The sequence below is a fragment of the Loxodonta africana genome, chromosome 9 (genome assembly GCF_030014295.1).
Source record: "Loxodonta africana isolate mLoxAfr1 chromosome 9, mLoxAfr1.hap2, whole genome shotgun sequence".
NCBI classification, from domain to species: domain Eukaryota; kingdom Metazoa; phylum Chordata; class Mammalia; order Proboscidea; family Elephantidae; genus Loxodonta; species Loxodonta africana.
Window position 1 is genome coordinate 115,872,110 of NC_087350.1, and position 17,311 is coordinate 115,889,420.

Consider the following 17,311-nt stretch of genomic DNA (forward strand, 5'->3'; position numbering starts at 1 on the left):
GGACACAGTAGTAAGGGAATCGAGTCTCTGTGCTTTGTCCTACCAATTTGATTGTTACTCATTTAAAAACGTGATTTTTGGTTGAGTAGATAATTTCAGCATTTCCGTCAAAATGAAACCATACGTTGGCTCTGAAGGAGGCATCAGTGGACAGCAGACTTTGCGTATCATGCCTGTGACAGAGTTGGGGACCTAATGGCATTTTAATGTGACTCTGAAGTTAGCACCGGAAAAACCCATTGCCATCGAGTCGATTCCGACTCCTACCAACCCTACAGAATGGAGTAGAACTGCCCCATAGGGTTTCCAAGGAGCAGCTGGTGGATTCAAACTGCGAACCTTTTGGTTAGCAGCCAAGCTCTTAACCACTGCACCACCAGGGCTCCTGAAGTTAGCACCAGGCACACAGTCTGCAGCATAGTTGTGGGATTTTCCTCGATTTAAAGAACCCCATGTCTATATGCGGAACCCCTGGGTGGTACAAACAGTTGATAACAAACCTAAAGGTTGGAGGTTCGAGTCCACCCAGAGGTACCTCAGATAAAAGGCCTGGTGCTCTGCTTCTGAAAAATCAGCCACTGGAAACACTGTGGAGCACAGTTCTACTCCACCACGCTCGGGGTCACCACGAGTCAGAGTTGACTCGACAGCAACCGCTTTTATGTCCGTATGGGTGGATCCTAATTTGCTGCTTTGATGTTTTCTGGAAAGAACACCCTCCCCTCAGCAGTGCTTGATCTGTTTTGTTTGTTTCCCCCACCCCACAGTTCAGGGCGGCAGCTCAGCGAGGTCTTCATTCAGTTACCTTCGAGGAAAGAATTACCAGAATACTATGAATTAATTAGGAAGCCCGTGGATTTCAAAAAAATAAAGGTAGGTGTTTTGTTTACAAACTTTTTTTTTTTTTTTAAAGGAGAAGGGCAAATCCATTGAAATGGTTCTGATGGGCAGTTGTCAGCAGGGTTGTGTCTGACCACTAGTGACGCCCGCCCAGGGTTTACCACGAAGAGGGGTCAGGATGTCCTTGGCCCTCACATGTGTGGCATTTAATCGTGATGTGGAGAGCTCGTGTAATATATGGAATTTTATTGAAGAGGCTTCAGACTTTCCTCCCATTCTCCTTCCTGTCTCCCACCATATGCTCCTTCCTCTCCCCCTTACAGGAAGGAGAATGAAAAGGACGGGGCTGTGCGAGGCACACCCTGGAGTTGAAACCCCACACCCCCGGGAGGGTCATGAGCTGTGAGACAAAGGGGAAATCAGGCTTTGTTAACGGAGCAATGATGCTTGTGTTTTCTCATCCTTCTCTGCCTCTCTTTCGTCCCCAATTTCCACCAGGAGAGAATTCGCAATCACAAGTACCGGAGCCTGGGCGACCTGGAGAAAGATGTCATGCTTCTCTGCCACAACGCTCAGACCTTCAACTTGGAGGGCTCCCAGGTCTGTCTTGAGTTGCCTTCAAAGTTTCTAACTTGAAACATGCCTGTGTCCTTCTAAAGGAGCCCTGGTGGCACAGTGGTTAAGCACTCGGCTGCTAATCCAAAAGGTCTTGGGTTTGAAACTCCCAGCCGCTCCATGGTGGCGATCCGCTTCCATAAAGACTTAGAGCCTTGGAAACCCTGTGGGGCAGTTCTACTCTGTCCTCTAGGGTCGCTGACTTGGAATCAACTCAGTGGCAACAGGTTTGGTTTTTGGTGTTCTTTTAAGTAAACTGTTCCCTTTTCTACCATTTCAATCACCTCTATCACCCTGGCAGAAGAGAAGGGTAAAAAGCCTATACCCCATGCTACCCGTGGACGTCAGTTGAAGCTTTGGCATTTTCAAATTAACATCGGCTCCTTTGTGCCACAGCTGTGCTAGCTGCTACTCACCCTTCCCTTAAAGGCTTGCCTCTAATTAGAGGAAGTCAATTAAAGCATGCGAGATAATGCTTAAAAGTTGGCTGCACAGTTTTCACCTTTGCAGAGATTATACCTACCTTTGTTTTTCTGATTGCAGCCTTGCATCAGGATTCGATATAATTTAAAACAAAATACAGAAAAAAGCCACTGCCTCTAATTGCTTTAAAAACTTATCGGGCCAACCGTAGCTCTTTTTACTCCTCCACAGTATTAAGTTTAAGCGTATATGAGTGACCCTGAATTTATACCTCAATTACACTGACTTTTCATAGGAACTTTTTCGTATCTGTATTTCTGGCCTGTGCAGTCCTTGGGTGGTGCAAATGGTTAACGCTGTCTTCTGCTAACCAAAAGGTTGGAAGTTCAGGTCCACCCAGAGGTGCCTCAGAAGAAAGGCCTGGCAGTCTGTTTCCAAAAGATCAGCCACTGAAAACCCTACAGAGCATAGTTCTACTCCGACACCCATGGGGGCGCCATGAGTGGGCGTCGACTCCAAGGCATCTAGTTGTTGGTTGCATTTCTGGCCTAAAGAAGAAGACAAGAATTGTGTCCTCCAACAAATGCAGCATGAAGCCGCCATTAAATTCCTTAAGCCTCCTTCCTGGTCTTGCTCTTTGCTTTCACATCAGTCCCAGGCATCCTCGGAGTATGCCTGGAACAGACGGCATTTCCAGGTTCACCAAAGCTATTGACAGTGTTTTCCTACCCAAGGCAGTAGGCCTCCCAAGCAAGCCTTCTGTTTTGGAGACATCCGCCAAGGAAAGTTCAGATGAAAGCCAGGTCTTAGAGACTTAAGTAGAAGAGTCAGCAAAGAAGCCTTTTGTAAATGATTACTATTTTTGCCTCTGAATAGATTTTTTGATTCTTTATATCAATGTGACATTATTAACTATGATATACACCTTCTCTGTTTCCAGCCTCACAGTCCCCCTACCTGTCCACGTTCTCACCGTCTCACCACTGAAATGGGGTGATGCATGGCCTCTTGGCTGGTTGCCCTCCAGGTCTATCCTGGACTCCAGTTTGTCTTTCTGTAAACACCAATCTTTTCCTGTTCATTTACTGCCCACGTTCCCCCCACCCCGCCAAACATTTCATGGCCCGCATGTACCATATAGATTGAATTTAATGTCTGTAACCATTTTCTAAAGTTGGACCCTAACCTAGGAGTCCCAGGTGATGCAAATGGTTAACTCACTTGGTAACAAAAGTTGGAGGTTGGAGCCCACCCAGAAGCTAAAGGAAGAAAGGACTAGTGACCCATTTCCAAAAAACCAGCCATTTTTGAGACCCCTAAGTTAAAACAAATAAAAATGTTTTTTAACACAATTCTACTCTGATGCACATGGAGTCTGTAGGAGTTGGAATCAATTCGATGGCAACTGGTTTTTTGACCCGAACCTTACACTTACTCTTGGAAAAAATACAGCCAGAGTGCTCTTTGGAAGGGAGGATGGTAAGACTTCGTCTCATGTACTTTGGACATGCTATCAGGAGGAACCAGTCCCTGGAGAAGGACATACATGCTTGGTAAAGCAGAAGGTCAGCAAAAAAAAGACCTACTACAAGATGGATTGACATAGTGGCTGTAACAGTGGGCTCAAACATAACAACGATCGTGAGGATGGTGCCAAACTGGGCAGTGTTCTGTTCTGTTGTCCATGGAGTCACTATGAGTCAGAACCGACTCAACAGCACCTAACAATAACAACCTTACTCTTTAGCTTTGTCTCCTGTAACTTCTCAGCCTAAACATATCCTGGTCCAATCAGCTGTTCCCATACACACCTCCTGCACCAGATGCATTTTTTTTTTAACTCTGTCATTTTGAGATAGCTGTAGATTCAGACACAGTTGGGAAAAATAATACAGAGAGATCCTGTGCACCCTTCACGTCTTCCCAAGATGGTAACATCTTGTCGTTAGTTGCTGTCAAGTTGATTCTGACCTGTGACCCATGTGTTACAGAGTAGAACTGCTCCATGGAGTTTTCTTGGCTGTAATCTTTGTGGGAGCAGATTGCTAGGCCTTTCTTTTGCATTACTGCTGGCTGGGTTTGAACTACCAAACTTGAGGTTCGCAGTCAAGCGCAAACCATTTGCGTCACCCAGGGACCTTCATGTCTTGTATTACTGCAGTGTAATAGCACATCCAAGAAGCTGACACCGACACGGTCCCAGTGCATCTTTTTTGTTCTTTCCTCCCCACCTTTCTCACTTGTTCCCTTCTCATTTCCCTCTCCATCCTCACCACCCCACGGAATCCTCCTCACCTTTGAGATCCAACTCAACTCGGATGTCTCGGGGAAGTTCTGCCCCTGTGCCCCACCCCATAACACTCTCCCAGGTGCTTTCTTCTCTGATTGTACTCGCTGCCCATAGCGTTTATTCGGTGCTTGCCACAGGTTGCCTGCTCACTTTCTAGAGTAGCGAGCTCATCTTTACAATAAAGAATACAACCTTAGAGAGCAAGGGGTGGTTGCTGAACTGTGATCTCTGTCAGCGCCTATGCAGGGCTATGCCTAGACACGTGTCTAAAAGCGAAGTGTCCAATGGATACATATTTGCTGGTAGTGAAAACTTGGTAACAGCGAATAGCCTCTGTTTTGTTTGAAGAATTGCATTTTAAAGGTTACTTTACTATATATATATATATATATATATTTTTTTTTTTTTTACTATATAGTATTACCAGAGTATTTGATAGAATAATTCAAAGAAGAAATGCGGAGTTTTTTTAAATACTATTTTTGTTACTGAAGATATGTGGATATGTTATGGAGGTCCACCCTCCATCCCCAAACACACACACACACACACACACACACACACACACTGAAAATATTTCAACTGCATGTGGACCTCTTTTTCCTATAAGAATATATGTATGTATCTATATCTACTTTGGTCTTTTGCTATTGGGTTTTCATGTAGGGAATAAAAGCTGGTATTGACTTTTCTACTAAAACTCATAATGAACTAAAACTAGTGAGTTGCATGAGAAGAGCATGCTGTTTTGATCAAAAATTCTATAGAAGAATCCTGATCAAAAGTGGGAAATGTGGAACAGAATTTCAAATTCTTATGAAATCCAGATTTTCTGGAGCCATTGAGGCTAGATAAACCCCTGAAACTCTTGCCCTGAGATAATCCTTAAACCTTAAATAAAAAGTATCCCTAATGTCTTTTTTAAACCAAATAAGTGGTTTCACCTATTACAAAAAAAAAAAAGTCTGCCTTAAGCATTATGCTCCTTTAAGATCTATCTATATAGGATCAAATTGACAACAGCAACTCGAAAGATTAGACAGGAACCTTAGGGGACACTGAATTTATATTAATGGGAGAGGAACAACTTAGAAAAAGAGGGTGAAAATGGTCACACGACTAAAGAATATAACCAGTGTCACTAAGTGGTACAAGTAAAGAATATTGGCAAATGTTTTGTTACATATGTTTTTACCACAGTAAAATAATTGTTTTAAAAAACAAACATTGAATTGCACACTTTAAACGGATGAGTTGTATGGTATGTGTTGTGGGAACTGAGAGAGAATTAAAAAAAAAAAAAAAAAACAACTTGGTCTGTGTTCTGCTGTCTATGTTTTCAACAACAGCAGATAAAATAAGAGTTTTTTGTACTGGAGAACCTTGGCCCTTGGCTTGCGTTTTTAAGAGATGCCATTTTGACCCTTTAGATCTATGAAGACTCCATTGTCTTGCAGTCAGTGTTTAAAAGTGCCCGGCAGAAAATTGCCAAAGAGGAAGAGAGCGAAGATGAAACCAATGAAGAGGAGGAAGAGGAGGACGAAGAGGAATCTGAGTCTGAGGGTAAGCCCAGATGTCTGCTTCTTCCTTTTCTGTGCCCCTCCCTGCCTGCATGGATGTTTCCATAGACCCTGCCAGAACACATGGTTGAGTCGGGCTGACCTGGGCTCAAGTCCTTACTTGACCATGTTCTTGCTGGACTTGACCCTGCCCGTGGTCAGTTTTCTCATCTGTAATTGTCGTGTGCTGCCGAGTCAATTCTGACTCATAGCAACCTCATGTGACAGGGTAGAACTGCTGCATAGGGTTTCCTGGGCTGTCACCTTTATGGAAGCAGATCGCCAGGTCTTTCTCCCTTGGAGCAGCTGGTGGGTTCAAACCACTGACCTTTCTGTTAGCAGCCAAGTGCTTAACCATTGTACCACCCCAGAGCTCCTTCTGTAATACCAGGGCAGTAAAAAGGACCTGTGAGCCAATTAAGGGCTTAGCACAGAGCCAGGCTCATACCAAACATCCACTGAATGGTGCCTTTGAATACCAATTTATACACGTTTCCTAAGATGCTGCCCTGGCTCAACAGTTAAGTGTTTGGCTGCTAACCCAAAGGCTGGTGGTTCAAACACACCCAGGGGCTCTGTGGGAGAAAAGACCTGGCAATCTGTTCCCATAAAGGTGACACCCTAGGAAACCCTATGGGGCAGTTCTGCTCTATCACATGGGGTCACTATGGGTTGGAATTGACTGGGTGGCACGTAACAACAACATACATTTTCTACCAAATTGGTGTGGATAGCACCTCTCTCTTCTTTGGCATGGAGTCCTTGGGTGGTGCACGTGGTTCGTGCACTCGACTACTGACACCAAGTTGGAGGTTCGAGCCCAAACAGAGGTATCTGGGAAGAAAGGCCTGACAATCTACTTCTGAAAGATCAGCCGCTGAGAACCTGGTGGAGCACGGTTCTCCTCTGATCCATGGGGTCTCCACGGGCAGGGTGGACTCAACAGACACTGGTTTGGGTTAAAAAGATTTCTCTGTGATTCCTCACTGGTCTCTGTCTGGTTTGTTTCTTTACAGCAAAATCTGTTAAGGTGAAAATCAAGCTCAACAAAAAAGATGAGAAAGGGCGGGATAAAGGAAAAGGCAAGAAAAGGCCAAATCGAGGAAAAGCCAAACCCGTCGTGAGCGATTTCGACAGTGACGAAGAGCAGGATGAGAATGTGAGTGTGGCTGCTCGCCAAGCCAGGAGCCCTCTCCACCTCCCTATTTCCCTCGCGCCTCCAGACCCTTTCTGACTGGGCCGCCTTGTTCCCCAGGAATGAGAATATAAAGTTCGTTGAAATTTCATTACAGAGGGAGCTGGGCGAAGCTGCGTGATTTATAACCAGGAATGTTGGGCTTTGTTTATTGCTTTTTTTTTTTTTTTGAAGATAGACTTCGAAAATGAAAGAATACTAAATCAAGTTCCCTATTTTATTTTCCCACACACTTACTTACAAATATTTTTCTCCGTGGCCAGTTAATATTTTATATCCCCAGCACCAGCATAGTGCCTAGCATGCGGCAGTATATAACGATTAGGTGGAGGAATGAGAAAGAGTGTTATGGTGTCAGAGTTTCTGGCTTAAGGTGCTGGACAAAGAATCCAAATGAATTTCGTAAGTGCCTGGAGAGGTTTTTTGTTTATTATTTATTTGATGAAAGTATACGACGCAGCCAAAGATACACCGTTGCAGCAGTTTCCACACATGCAATTCAGTGATGGTGGCTACATCCTTCAAGTTGTGCTAACCATTCTCGCTATCCTTTTCTGCATTAATCCACTACCGTTATCTTAAGCTCACTGGTCCCTAAGCTTCCCATCCCACCTTCCAAGTGGCTGTTGGCCCATTTGATCTCTCACAGATAATTCTTTAAAAGAGCATAATGCTCAAGGCAGATGCACTTTACTAATTAAGATAAGCTACTTCTTTTTGTTCGAAGAAGACTTCAGGGGATAGTTTTGGTTTAAAGTGTAAAGTTTTAAAGATTATCTCAGCGCATTAGTTCTGGGGATTCAGTGGCTCCAGAAAGTCCGGATTCCATTGAGAATTTGAAATTTTGCTCCACATTTCCCCAGCTTTTTGATCAAGATTCTCCACAGTCTTTGATCGAAATGTTCAGTAATGGTAGCCAGGCACCATGCAGTTCTGGTCTCATGGCAGGGGAGGCAGTTGCTCGTGGAGGCAACCAGACATGTATTGAATTTCTTCATAGAGGTGTTATTTTTAGTATCTGGAAAACCCATGGAACATTTATTGAGACGGGCCCTAAAATGGGCACCTTCTTGTATGTTATCATATTTAATGCTTGCATTAGCTTCAGGAGGTAGATGTCCATCTCAACATATTGCAAATGAGAAATCAGTACTAGGTTGTGTGTTTTGTTCCAGGTCACGTAGCACATAAATGGCAGAGGCTGAATTTAATCCCAAAGAGCATTCATTCAGTCTAGCATGCTATTGTTAACTGTTTGGGCGACAAGAATGTCCAATACCACGCCTTCTGGAAGACCCTCCATTCCATTTACCTTCCAGAGCAGCGCAAGTCCCCAGTCACCCACCTCCCTAATGTTCCTTTCTGGAAAGATTATTTTGCCTTTTTGTATGTATGCTAGTTTGTTTTTGTCTTCAACACATTGCCGGTTTCGCCTGGTAGGAAAGTTTCAAAATTATTACCCCACTTCACCCTTAATCCTTAACGCAAGCATTTTCAAATATTTTCAGAATGTTGTGTTGACTTGAGAAGACTCACGGTTGAGTAGACATCAGATGCATGGTTTGCTTTTCTCCCATGAATCTTCTGAAACGTAGTGCTAAAAATAGAAATTATTGTCTGAATTACTTAGTGCTGCCGTAAGAGAAATACCACACGTGGGTGGCTTTAAGGAATGGGAATTTACTTGGAAGTCGGAATTCAGGGTGTCAACTCTAAGGCAAGGCGCTCTCTCTCTGTGTCTGCTCTGGGAGGACGATCCTTGACTCTTTCAGCTTCTGTAGCCCCAGCGTTCCTTCATTGCTTGGCAGTTCTCACGGGGCATCTGTCTTCCCCCATTTGTGTGCTCCTGTCTCTGCATCTGTGCTGCTCCTTATAACTCAGGGGTGATTAGGTTTAGGACAATGCCCTGCGCTGACCTGGCCTCATTACATAACATTAGATTGCATTATGGAAGGTCATTACATTACATTAGATCACATCCACAGGCATAGGGGTTAGGATTCCAGCGCATACTTTAGGGGGATATGGTTCAATCCAGGAGCCCTGTTGGTTACAAACAGTTAAGTGCTCGGCTGCTAACCAAAAGGTCGGCAGTTGAAACCCACCCAGCAGCTCCACTGGAGAAAAACCTGGTGATCTGCTCCTGTAAAGATTACACCCTAGAAAACCCTCTGGGGGCAGGTCTACTCTGTCACCTGGGGTTGCTATGAGTAGACATCAACAAAACAGCACTAACAACAACAACAGCACAATTCGATCCATGCAATTATTCATAAACCTCTCAGGCCAGAGTGAAAGAGAGCGAAACCCTAGCATAGAACGTGGGTATCACTTTGGGATTTCCAACCAGGAACTCCCCTCTCAGTTTCAAGGTGGTTGTCCTAGTCATCTAGTGCTGCCGTAGCAGAAATACCGCAAGTGGGTGGCTTTAACAAAGAGAAGTTTCTTAACTCACAGCCTAGTAGGTTACAAGTCCAAATTCGGGGCATCGGCTCCAGGGGAAGGCTTTCTGTCTCTGTCGGCTCTGGAGGAAGGTCCTTGTCCTCAATCTTCCCACAGTCGAGGAACTTCTCAGGCCCAGGGACCCCATGTCCAAAGGACACGCTCTGCTTCTGGTGCTGCTTTCTTGGTGGCATGAGGTCCCCTACTCTCTGCTTGCTTCTCTCTCTTTTTATCTCCTGAGAGGTAAAAGGTGGTCAGGCCATACCCCAGGGAGTCTCCCTTTACCTTGGATCAGGGAGGTGACCTGAGGGTGATGGTACGATCCCACCCTAATCCTTTTAACATAAAATTACAATCACAAAATGGAGGACAGCCACTCAGTACTGGGAATCATGCCCTAACCAAGTTGATACGTTTTGGGGAGGGGGGGACATAATTCAATCCATGACAGTGTTCAATGCCTTTTTGGAGTCTTTCTGTCTTCCCATGGAATGAAGAAGCTTGGAAGGTTAACTTTCCAAAATGCCATTTCTTTTTTCTACTTTGCCTCCTGATGGTTTACCATGCCTTCTTTTCCTCAAATATGGTTTTATCTTATTTTATTTTATCTTATTTTTATTTTAGGAACAGTCAGAAGCAAGCGCGACTGATGACGAGTGATCGCCGGGGAATTTTTCTTGGTAGAACTGAGTTCTTCCTTCCCCTCTCCCATTTGAACCCAGTGAGTTCATTTTGTCATAGGGTCACTGGGCCATTTCTATATTATCATCATCTATAAACTAGCTTTAGGATAGTACCAGACAAACATATGTTATCATGGTGTAAAAAAGCGCACATGCGCGCACACACACGCAAATATTTGTAACATATTGTGACCAAATGGGCCTCAAAGATTCAAAGATTAAAACAAACAAAAAGCTTTTGATGGAAAATATGTGGGTGGATAGTATATTTCTATGGGTTGGGTCTGATTTGGTTGTGGTCTGACTGCCTGGTTTTATCACCTGTTGAGATGAGAAGATTTTTGTCTTTTTGTAGCACGGATAACCAGGAGAAGCCATTATAAGCCACTGGTTATTTTATTTTTCATCAGGCAATTTTCACGGTTTTTCTTTGTTTGGTATTGTTTTTGTTTTTGTTTTGTTTTTTACACTGTGGTGCATATAAGCAACTTTAGTAAGTGGTCAGTGTACAGTAGATAGATTTCACCTGCATATGTATTTTTTTTTCCATTTTTGCTCTATGATCTGAAAAAGAAATGCTTTTTGAATTGTATAAGATTTATGTCTACTGTAAACATTGCTTAATTTTTTTGCTCTTGATTTAAAAAAAAAAAGTTTTGTTGAAAACGCTATTGAATATGGCAATCTCTGTAGTGTATTGGATGGCTTCCTTTGTCCACCTGATCTCCTCTGTTACCAATGTGTATTGTCTCCGCCTCCCTAAAGTGTACTTAATCTTTGCTTTCTTTGCACAAAGTCTTTGGTTGCAAGTCATAAGCCTGAGGCAAATAAAATTCCAGTAATTTCCAAGAACGTGGTGGTGGTGCTTTCCTAATAAAGAGAGAAGTTAGCTCAGCAAATGTGGCCTCTTGTTTTTAAGTCACAGGGGACTGAAGCCCTAATCCCTGAGTGATGGTCTCCAGCAGAGAGCTGGGCTGGCTCTGAGATACAAACACCTGATAGTGCTGGTCGGTGCCTTCGAGTTGGTTCCGACTCATAGTGACCCTATGTACTACAGAATGAAACACTCCACGGCCCTGCACCATCCTCACTATCGTTGTTACGCTTGAGCGCATTGTTGCAGCCACTATGTCAGTCCATCTCATTGAGGGTCTTCATTTTTCACTGACTGTACCAAGCATGGTGCCCTTCTCCAGGGACTGGTCCCTCCTAATAACATGTCTAAAGTATGTGAGATGAGGTCTCCCCATCTTCCCTTCCAAGGAGCATTCTGGCTGTACTTCTTCCAAGACAGACTTGTTCGTTTTTCTGGCAGTCCATGATACATTCAGTATTCTTCGCCAACACCATAGTTCAAAGGCATCAGTTCTTCGGCCTTCCTTATTCATTGTCCAGCTTTCGCATGCACATGAGGTGATTGAAAACACCATGGCTTGGGTTAGGCGCACCTTAGTCATCAAAGTGACATCTTGGCTTTTTAAGGTTTTAAAAAGCACCTGGTAGGGGGAAAAAAAGAGATTGAAAAAGAGCACCAGTCTTCTGGAATGAGCCAGGTGTGTCAGGAGGAAGAGAAGTCCGCTGCCTCCGTGACTTTGAACTATTCAACAACGGGAAAGATGCTGCCATGGACCAAGTCACACCAAGCCCCTGCTCAGCCTTTTCTAGCGGCTTAAATTCTATTTATTAGCCAAAAAAGTCTATATGGCTATTAATCTTTTTTGTTTTTTCCAGTCATTTTTTTAATAATGTTTTATTGTGTTTTTGGTGAAAGTTTACACAGTAAATTAGGTTCCTAACTGACAATTTCTATACAGATTGTTGAGTGGCATTGATGACATTTTTCCCAATGTGCCAACATTCTCTTTGATTACTTTCTGGTTGTTCCATTTCCAGCACTCTGGTTTCCCTGTCCCCTTATCCTCTCATCTTTGCTTTAGAGCATAATTGTTGACCTTTGGTCTCACAGAGATGGCTTTTTAAAGAGGCCTCGTGCTCATGAATAATGTCCTTTATTTTGTGTGCCACTCTGTTATTCTGCTAAAAGGTGACCTCAGGGGATTGTTTCCGTTTGGTTTAAAGAATGTCTCAGGGCATAGTCTCAGGGAGTCCTCTGGTCTCAACTGGTCTAGTTAGTCTGTGCTTTTTAAGAATTTGAGTTCTGTTCCACATTTTTCTCCCCTTCCAACAGGGTCCATCTAGTGTGGCCCTGATCAAAATTGTCAGTAGTGGTAGCTGGGCACGAGCTAGTTCCTCTGGCCTCAGGGTAGATGAGGCCTTGGCTCATGTAAGCTATTAGCCTCATAGACTAGTTTCTTCTCTGAGACTTTGGTTTCCTTCTTACTCTATTGTTCCTGACGAGTAGTGACCAATAATTGTATCTTAGATGGCTGCTTGCAAGCTTTTAAGACTCCAGAAGCTACTCACTTCACTGGGATGCAGAACATGAACTTTGTGAACTATATTATGCCAATTGACTGAGGTGTCCCATGAGACTAAGGTCCTAAGTCTTCAAACCTAGAAAACCAATCTTGCAAGGTGTTCAGTTGTGTATGAGAAGTACCTGTAATTGTGTCTTCTATGAATATACAAGCCTGCACAAACACTATCTGTATTTATACCTGCACACCATATTTTTATGAGTCGGAAGCGACTCGACGGCAGTAGGTTTGGTTTTGGTCTGGTTTTACCATATTTTTACACAAATAATGCACACCTTCTGCGTTTGTTTGCCAGCTGTGCCCTGCACCATGAGGTATTTTCATAAGTGTTGCTATACCAACTTTTTTAATATGTTGCTGTAAAAAAATTAGCATATTGTGCTTATAGAAACACCTTGTGAGGGAAGGGTGTGGTTAACAGACGCAGAAGGATGCACGTTATTTGCATAAAAGTATGCTACAGGTGCTTCTATCTGTGCACACATATGTATATACCTGTACCTACCCCTATACCTGTATGTCTATATACATATGTGTTCATATACTCGTTTTTCGGTTATTGTTGGTGTTGTTGCCAAATTGTATATGTCAAATTCTTTAGTACAAACATCCTTTTCTCTTGAGCGCTTCTTAGTGACATTATTTACTTTGGTCAAGCCTGTGCTCACTACACCCACATGGGGTGCTACTTTTCCCATCACCAAAAATAACAGGAATCTACGATATAGAATGTGATACCCCGCACCCCCTCTTCTCTGGTAACCACCAAGGAACATTGGTCTCTATACATGTATCTATTCTTGTCTTCTTATAAAAGGTGGATCATATCTGTCCTTATGTGATTGACTTATTTTACTTAGCATTATGTCGTCTATGTCCATCCACGTTATGTTTTGTAGACTCATCTGTTGTTCCTTATGGTTGCATAGTATTCCATTGTGTGTATGTAACATAATTTGTTTATCCGTTCATCAGTCGATGGGCACTTAGGTTGTGTCTGTCTTTTTGATATTGTGAATAACACTGCAATGAACAAAGGTACATATACGTCCAGTCATCTTTAACGCATAGCGATCCCATGTGACACAGCAGAACTGCCCCGTAGAGTTTTCTTGGCCACCAGGGCTCCTACCCATCTCTCTCTCTCTTTTTTTTTTTTTTTTAGCAGCCCCGGTGGCACAACAGTTGAGTGCTCAGCTGCTAACCAAAAGGTTGGTGGTTCCAACTCACCCAGCAGCTCCACAGGAGAAGGACCTTATGATCTGCTCCTGTAGAGATTACAGCCCAAAAAACACACGTGATCACTATGAGTTGAGGTGAAGTCAGGAGCATCTAAGCATGTTAATCTTTTTATTTAGAAAAATCTCACAAGAACTCAGTTGAATAGTTCAATGAGTACTCTCATACCCTCCTACTGAAATTCAATGATGGTTAATATTTTGCCCTTCCTACTTTTTTTTAGTAAGTGTTTTGAAATTAAGTCACAGCCATCCTGGCACTTCACCCCTAAATATTTCTGCACATATCGCCTACGAATAAGTACGTCTAATCAGCCGCTGTGCCCTGTCGTTCAAGAGCAGTTCCCTAACATCCAGTATCTAATCCAGAGTCACAGTCCCCACTTGCCCCAGAATATCTCGTATTTGTCCATGTGTGTGTTTTAAACCAAAATCTTATCAAGGTTCACATTTAACATTCGATTGTTACGTTTCTTTCATTGATACCTTTTTTAAGTTTTTAAAGAAGGCCAGCCAAAGCTGGGCACATTCTCTTATGGGGCTGGTGATGATGGGGCCAAAATGGAAGCGTTTTCCATGCCTCTGAATGGGTGAATGAAAACTCCGTTTCTTGTCGTTGTCAAAGGAAAACGCCAGGGTCCTTGTTTTCATAATGGAGGAGATGGACAAGCCTGAGTGTTGCCAACCTATCATAGTTTGAGTCTCAAAGGAAGTTTGAGCCACACAGAACACAGTCTTCCTGTGAAATGCCCTTGTTTCTCTAACTGTCAGCTCTCGTGTCTGGATTTCCAGTCAGTCTGAGCATTACAGAGTGCTGGGTTTCCCTTCTTCATGGTTTCTAGGGTTTGTGGATCACAGTAGTACTGGAGACCCCCCGGAAGGAATAAACCACGTGAGTTTTCCTCACTGGAATGATATGGCATCAGTTCAGAGAAAACGGCCTTCTTCCCTTCTTCCATTTTTATATTTTCTAAATGTTATGGATTCCTTGGATTCTCTTCTCAGCCTCAAAGGCATTGCTATTCTATAAAAATTTAAAGAAACCAGTTGCCCTCAGGTTGAATCCAACTCCTGGCAACCGCATGTATCAGAGTAGACCTGTGCTCCATGGAGTTTTCAGTGGCTGTGATCTTTTGGAAGTAGATTGCCAGGCCTTTCTTCCAAGGCGTCTCTGGGTGGATTCAAACCACCAACCTTTGTTAGTAGCCGAGGCATTTAACCATGTATGACACCTAGGGACTCCACCTATTGCTATCCTCAAACCATCCCATTATCTTTATGGCTCAGGATTTCTGCTGTGGAAAGCATGCTGTCTCATTCTGTCCAGCATGTTGCTTTCCCAGGCCGTCATGGACACAGGAAGCAGGAGAGTCGGCACGTACAACGCTGCTGAGCGGCAGGGAGAGTGAGCCTGGGTTAGGCAGGTATGAATTACCCAATAAGCAAGGTACACACGGGCTTACTTGTGCTTGCTTACAAATCTGTAGTGCTCAGTTTCACCTGTTTTCCACCACGTGAAAGAAGTGAAACGCATATGGAATTGTGCCCTACAGATGAGTAAGTAAACACAATTTAGCCCATGTGTGTACCTTGCTTACTGGTTAATCTGCAGGAGGCTGGCAGTGCTGGGTGTGGGTATCCACCTGTTTATCTCATGGCCTCCATCTTGTTCAGCTGCAGTCAGTGAGCCCACACGTAGACTTACGGTTTTGTAGGAACTGAGGAAGGAGGCTACTAGTACCAGGCAATTTTCTGTAAGCTCTGGTGGCACAGCGGTTAAGAGCTTGGCTGCTAACCAAAAGGTCCACGGTTTGCATCTGCTAGCCACTCCTTGGAAGCCCTGTGGGGTAGTTCAGCTCTGTCCTGTACGGTTGCTATGAGTCAGAATCCACTTGACGGCAAAGGGTTTGAGCTTTTTGTTTTGGTAGTGGCACAAACGGTTGAGTGCTCAACTGCTAATGGGAAGGTGGGCAGTTCCAACTCACCAGTGGTCCAGCAAGAGAAAGACCTGGCAATCTGCTCCTGTAAAGATTACGGCCTAGAAAACCCTATGGGGCAGTTCTGCTCTGTCACATGGGGTTGCTATGAGTTGAAAATTGACTCGATGGCACCAGACAACAACATTAGTGGTATTTTATGTAATTATAAGAGCTGGTGAAAAAGACATACTTCTTGTTCCCATTTTACAAACAAGGAAAAGGCGAACAAGACGTTAATTAGATGCAGTAGTACACAGAAGCTGGACTTGGAAGTTAGATTTGTTTGACTCCAAAGACCCCACACGGCACCCTCTTTTTCCCCAGTGGGTGAACCCTAGAACTGATCTTATTGATAAAGCCCAGGTGCCCATTTGCCCAGTGTCAGGGAACAGCCCCAGCAAGGAAAGACCGTCACCGTGCGTCCTGGCAGATAATCCCAAAGAACTGACACGTAGCCCTTTCCAGATTCATGAGTTCAGGGAAACTTACTGACACGGGCAAGCAGCTGCTCTCCAGTGGCGGCTGGCTGGAGTATTTTCCGCAACCAGCTAGCAAGGGACCCAAGCTTATATACCATTCCAGCTGGGACCAAGGCTCATCGTTTTTCTCCCACGTCCTTGGGCAGTCAGTGTTTCCAGGGACCCCACGTCCAGGGCCAGATGTTTTCCTTCTTGTTGCTAAGGCATTCTTTGGCCTTGGCCGCTGGCCCAGTCATGCCACTCCTGGCCTTGTACCTTAGCCTGAGTCCATCCCGAATTCATCCCCAGGATGCTTCAGGGAAGAGCAGAGCTGATTCCATTAGGAAGGGGATGCATATAGCTGAATAGCATTACCCTACAGCCCACCCCTGCATACCCTCCTAATGTCCTTACAACCTTACCGCCCCCTCTTCCACAGTAGCCCTTGGACTTGGTGTGCAGAGGAGCACTATACACTGCGCGTGACTGTTCTTCTAACGTGCTACACCTCTCTTCCGCTCCTCACCACAACTGGGACCGAAATCCCAGTGGCACTCTCTCATTGCTTTGCCGTTGCCACAGGCCCTACCGGTACCCCTTGGGATAACAGGCTACGGTGCAGTTGGCACGGCTGACCTTGTGTTAACATTCCTAAAGCCTGTATTTGTTTTACAGTGACCTTCCCTGCTGGAAGGCCCCCTCTTGTCTCTCAGTCCCACACTGCTTCTTTCTTCGTACTCTGTGTGTCTGTCTCTCTTCTCGTATGGGCTCTGTCTTCTTCTCACACCCTCACTTTCTAGAACCCTCCCCAGTTTCACCTGTCTCTCTCTCACTCATTCTCTTCCCTTCTAGCCCCCCCATATCACTTTCTCATCCAATCTTTTTGTTTCTCTGTCCTTCAGTCTCACTCCTTTTTTCACTAACCTCTATAGGGGCCATAGGGTTTGGGCTACATGGGGTATGAAGGGGCACCAATGCCGTAGGATCCCAACAATTGCCTATAGTTGCCTCACAGTTTCTGTGCAGGGACAGGCTTGGACTTCATCTATCACCGCTTCAGGCATCACTTATGTCTTACCTGACCAGATAACACCCAAATACTTGACCGACAAACCAGGCCCCTGCCTTTTTCCCTCATTCACTGCCCATCC

General features: G+C 44.3%; 1 protein-coding gene across 7 annotated transcripts in view; it reads left to right on the forward strand.

Moving 5' to 3' along the window:
• SMARCA2 (SWI/SNF related, matrix associated, actin dependent regulator of chromatin, subfamily a, member 2) overlaps positions 1 to 10,900 on the forward strand; it is a 216,339-nt gene extending 205,439 nt beyond the window's left edge. For all 7 annotated transcript variants that reach the window (XM_023539439.2, XM_064290573.1, XM_064290571.1 and 4 more), the window contains 5 exons: positions 768 to 873; positions 1,339 to 1,440; positions 5,599 to 5,731; positions 6,744 to 6,886; positions 9,989 to 10,900. In XM_023539439.2, the coding sequence (XP_023395207.2) occupies positions 768 to 873; positions 1,339 to 1,440; positions 5,599 to 5,731; positions 6,744 to 6,886; positions 9,989 to 10,024 (520 nt within the window). In that variant the 3' untranslated portion in view covers positions 10,025 to 10,900. The remainder of the gene's footprint in view (positions 1 to 767; positions 874 to 1,338; positions 1,441 to 5,598; positions 5,732 to 6,743; positions 6,887 to 9,988) is intronic.
• Positions 10,901 to 17,311: the final 6,411 nt, after the last annotated feature.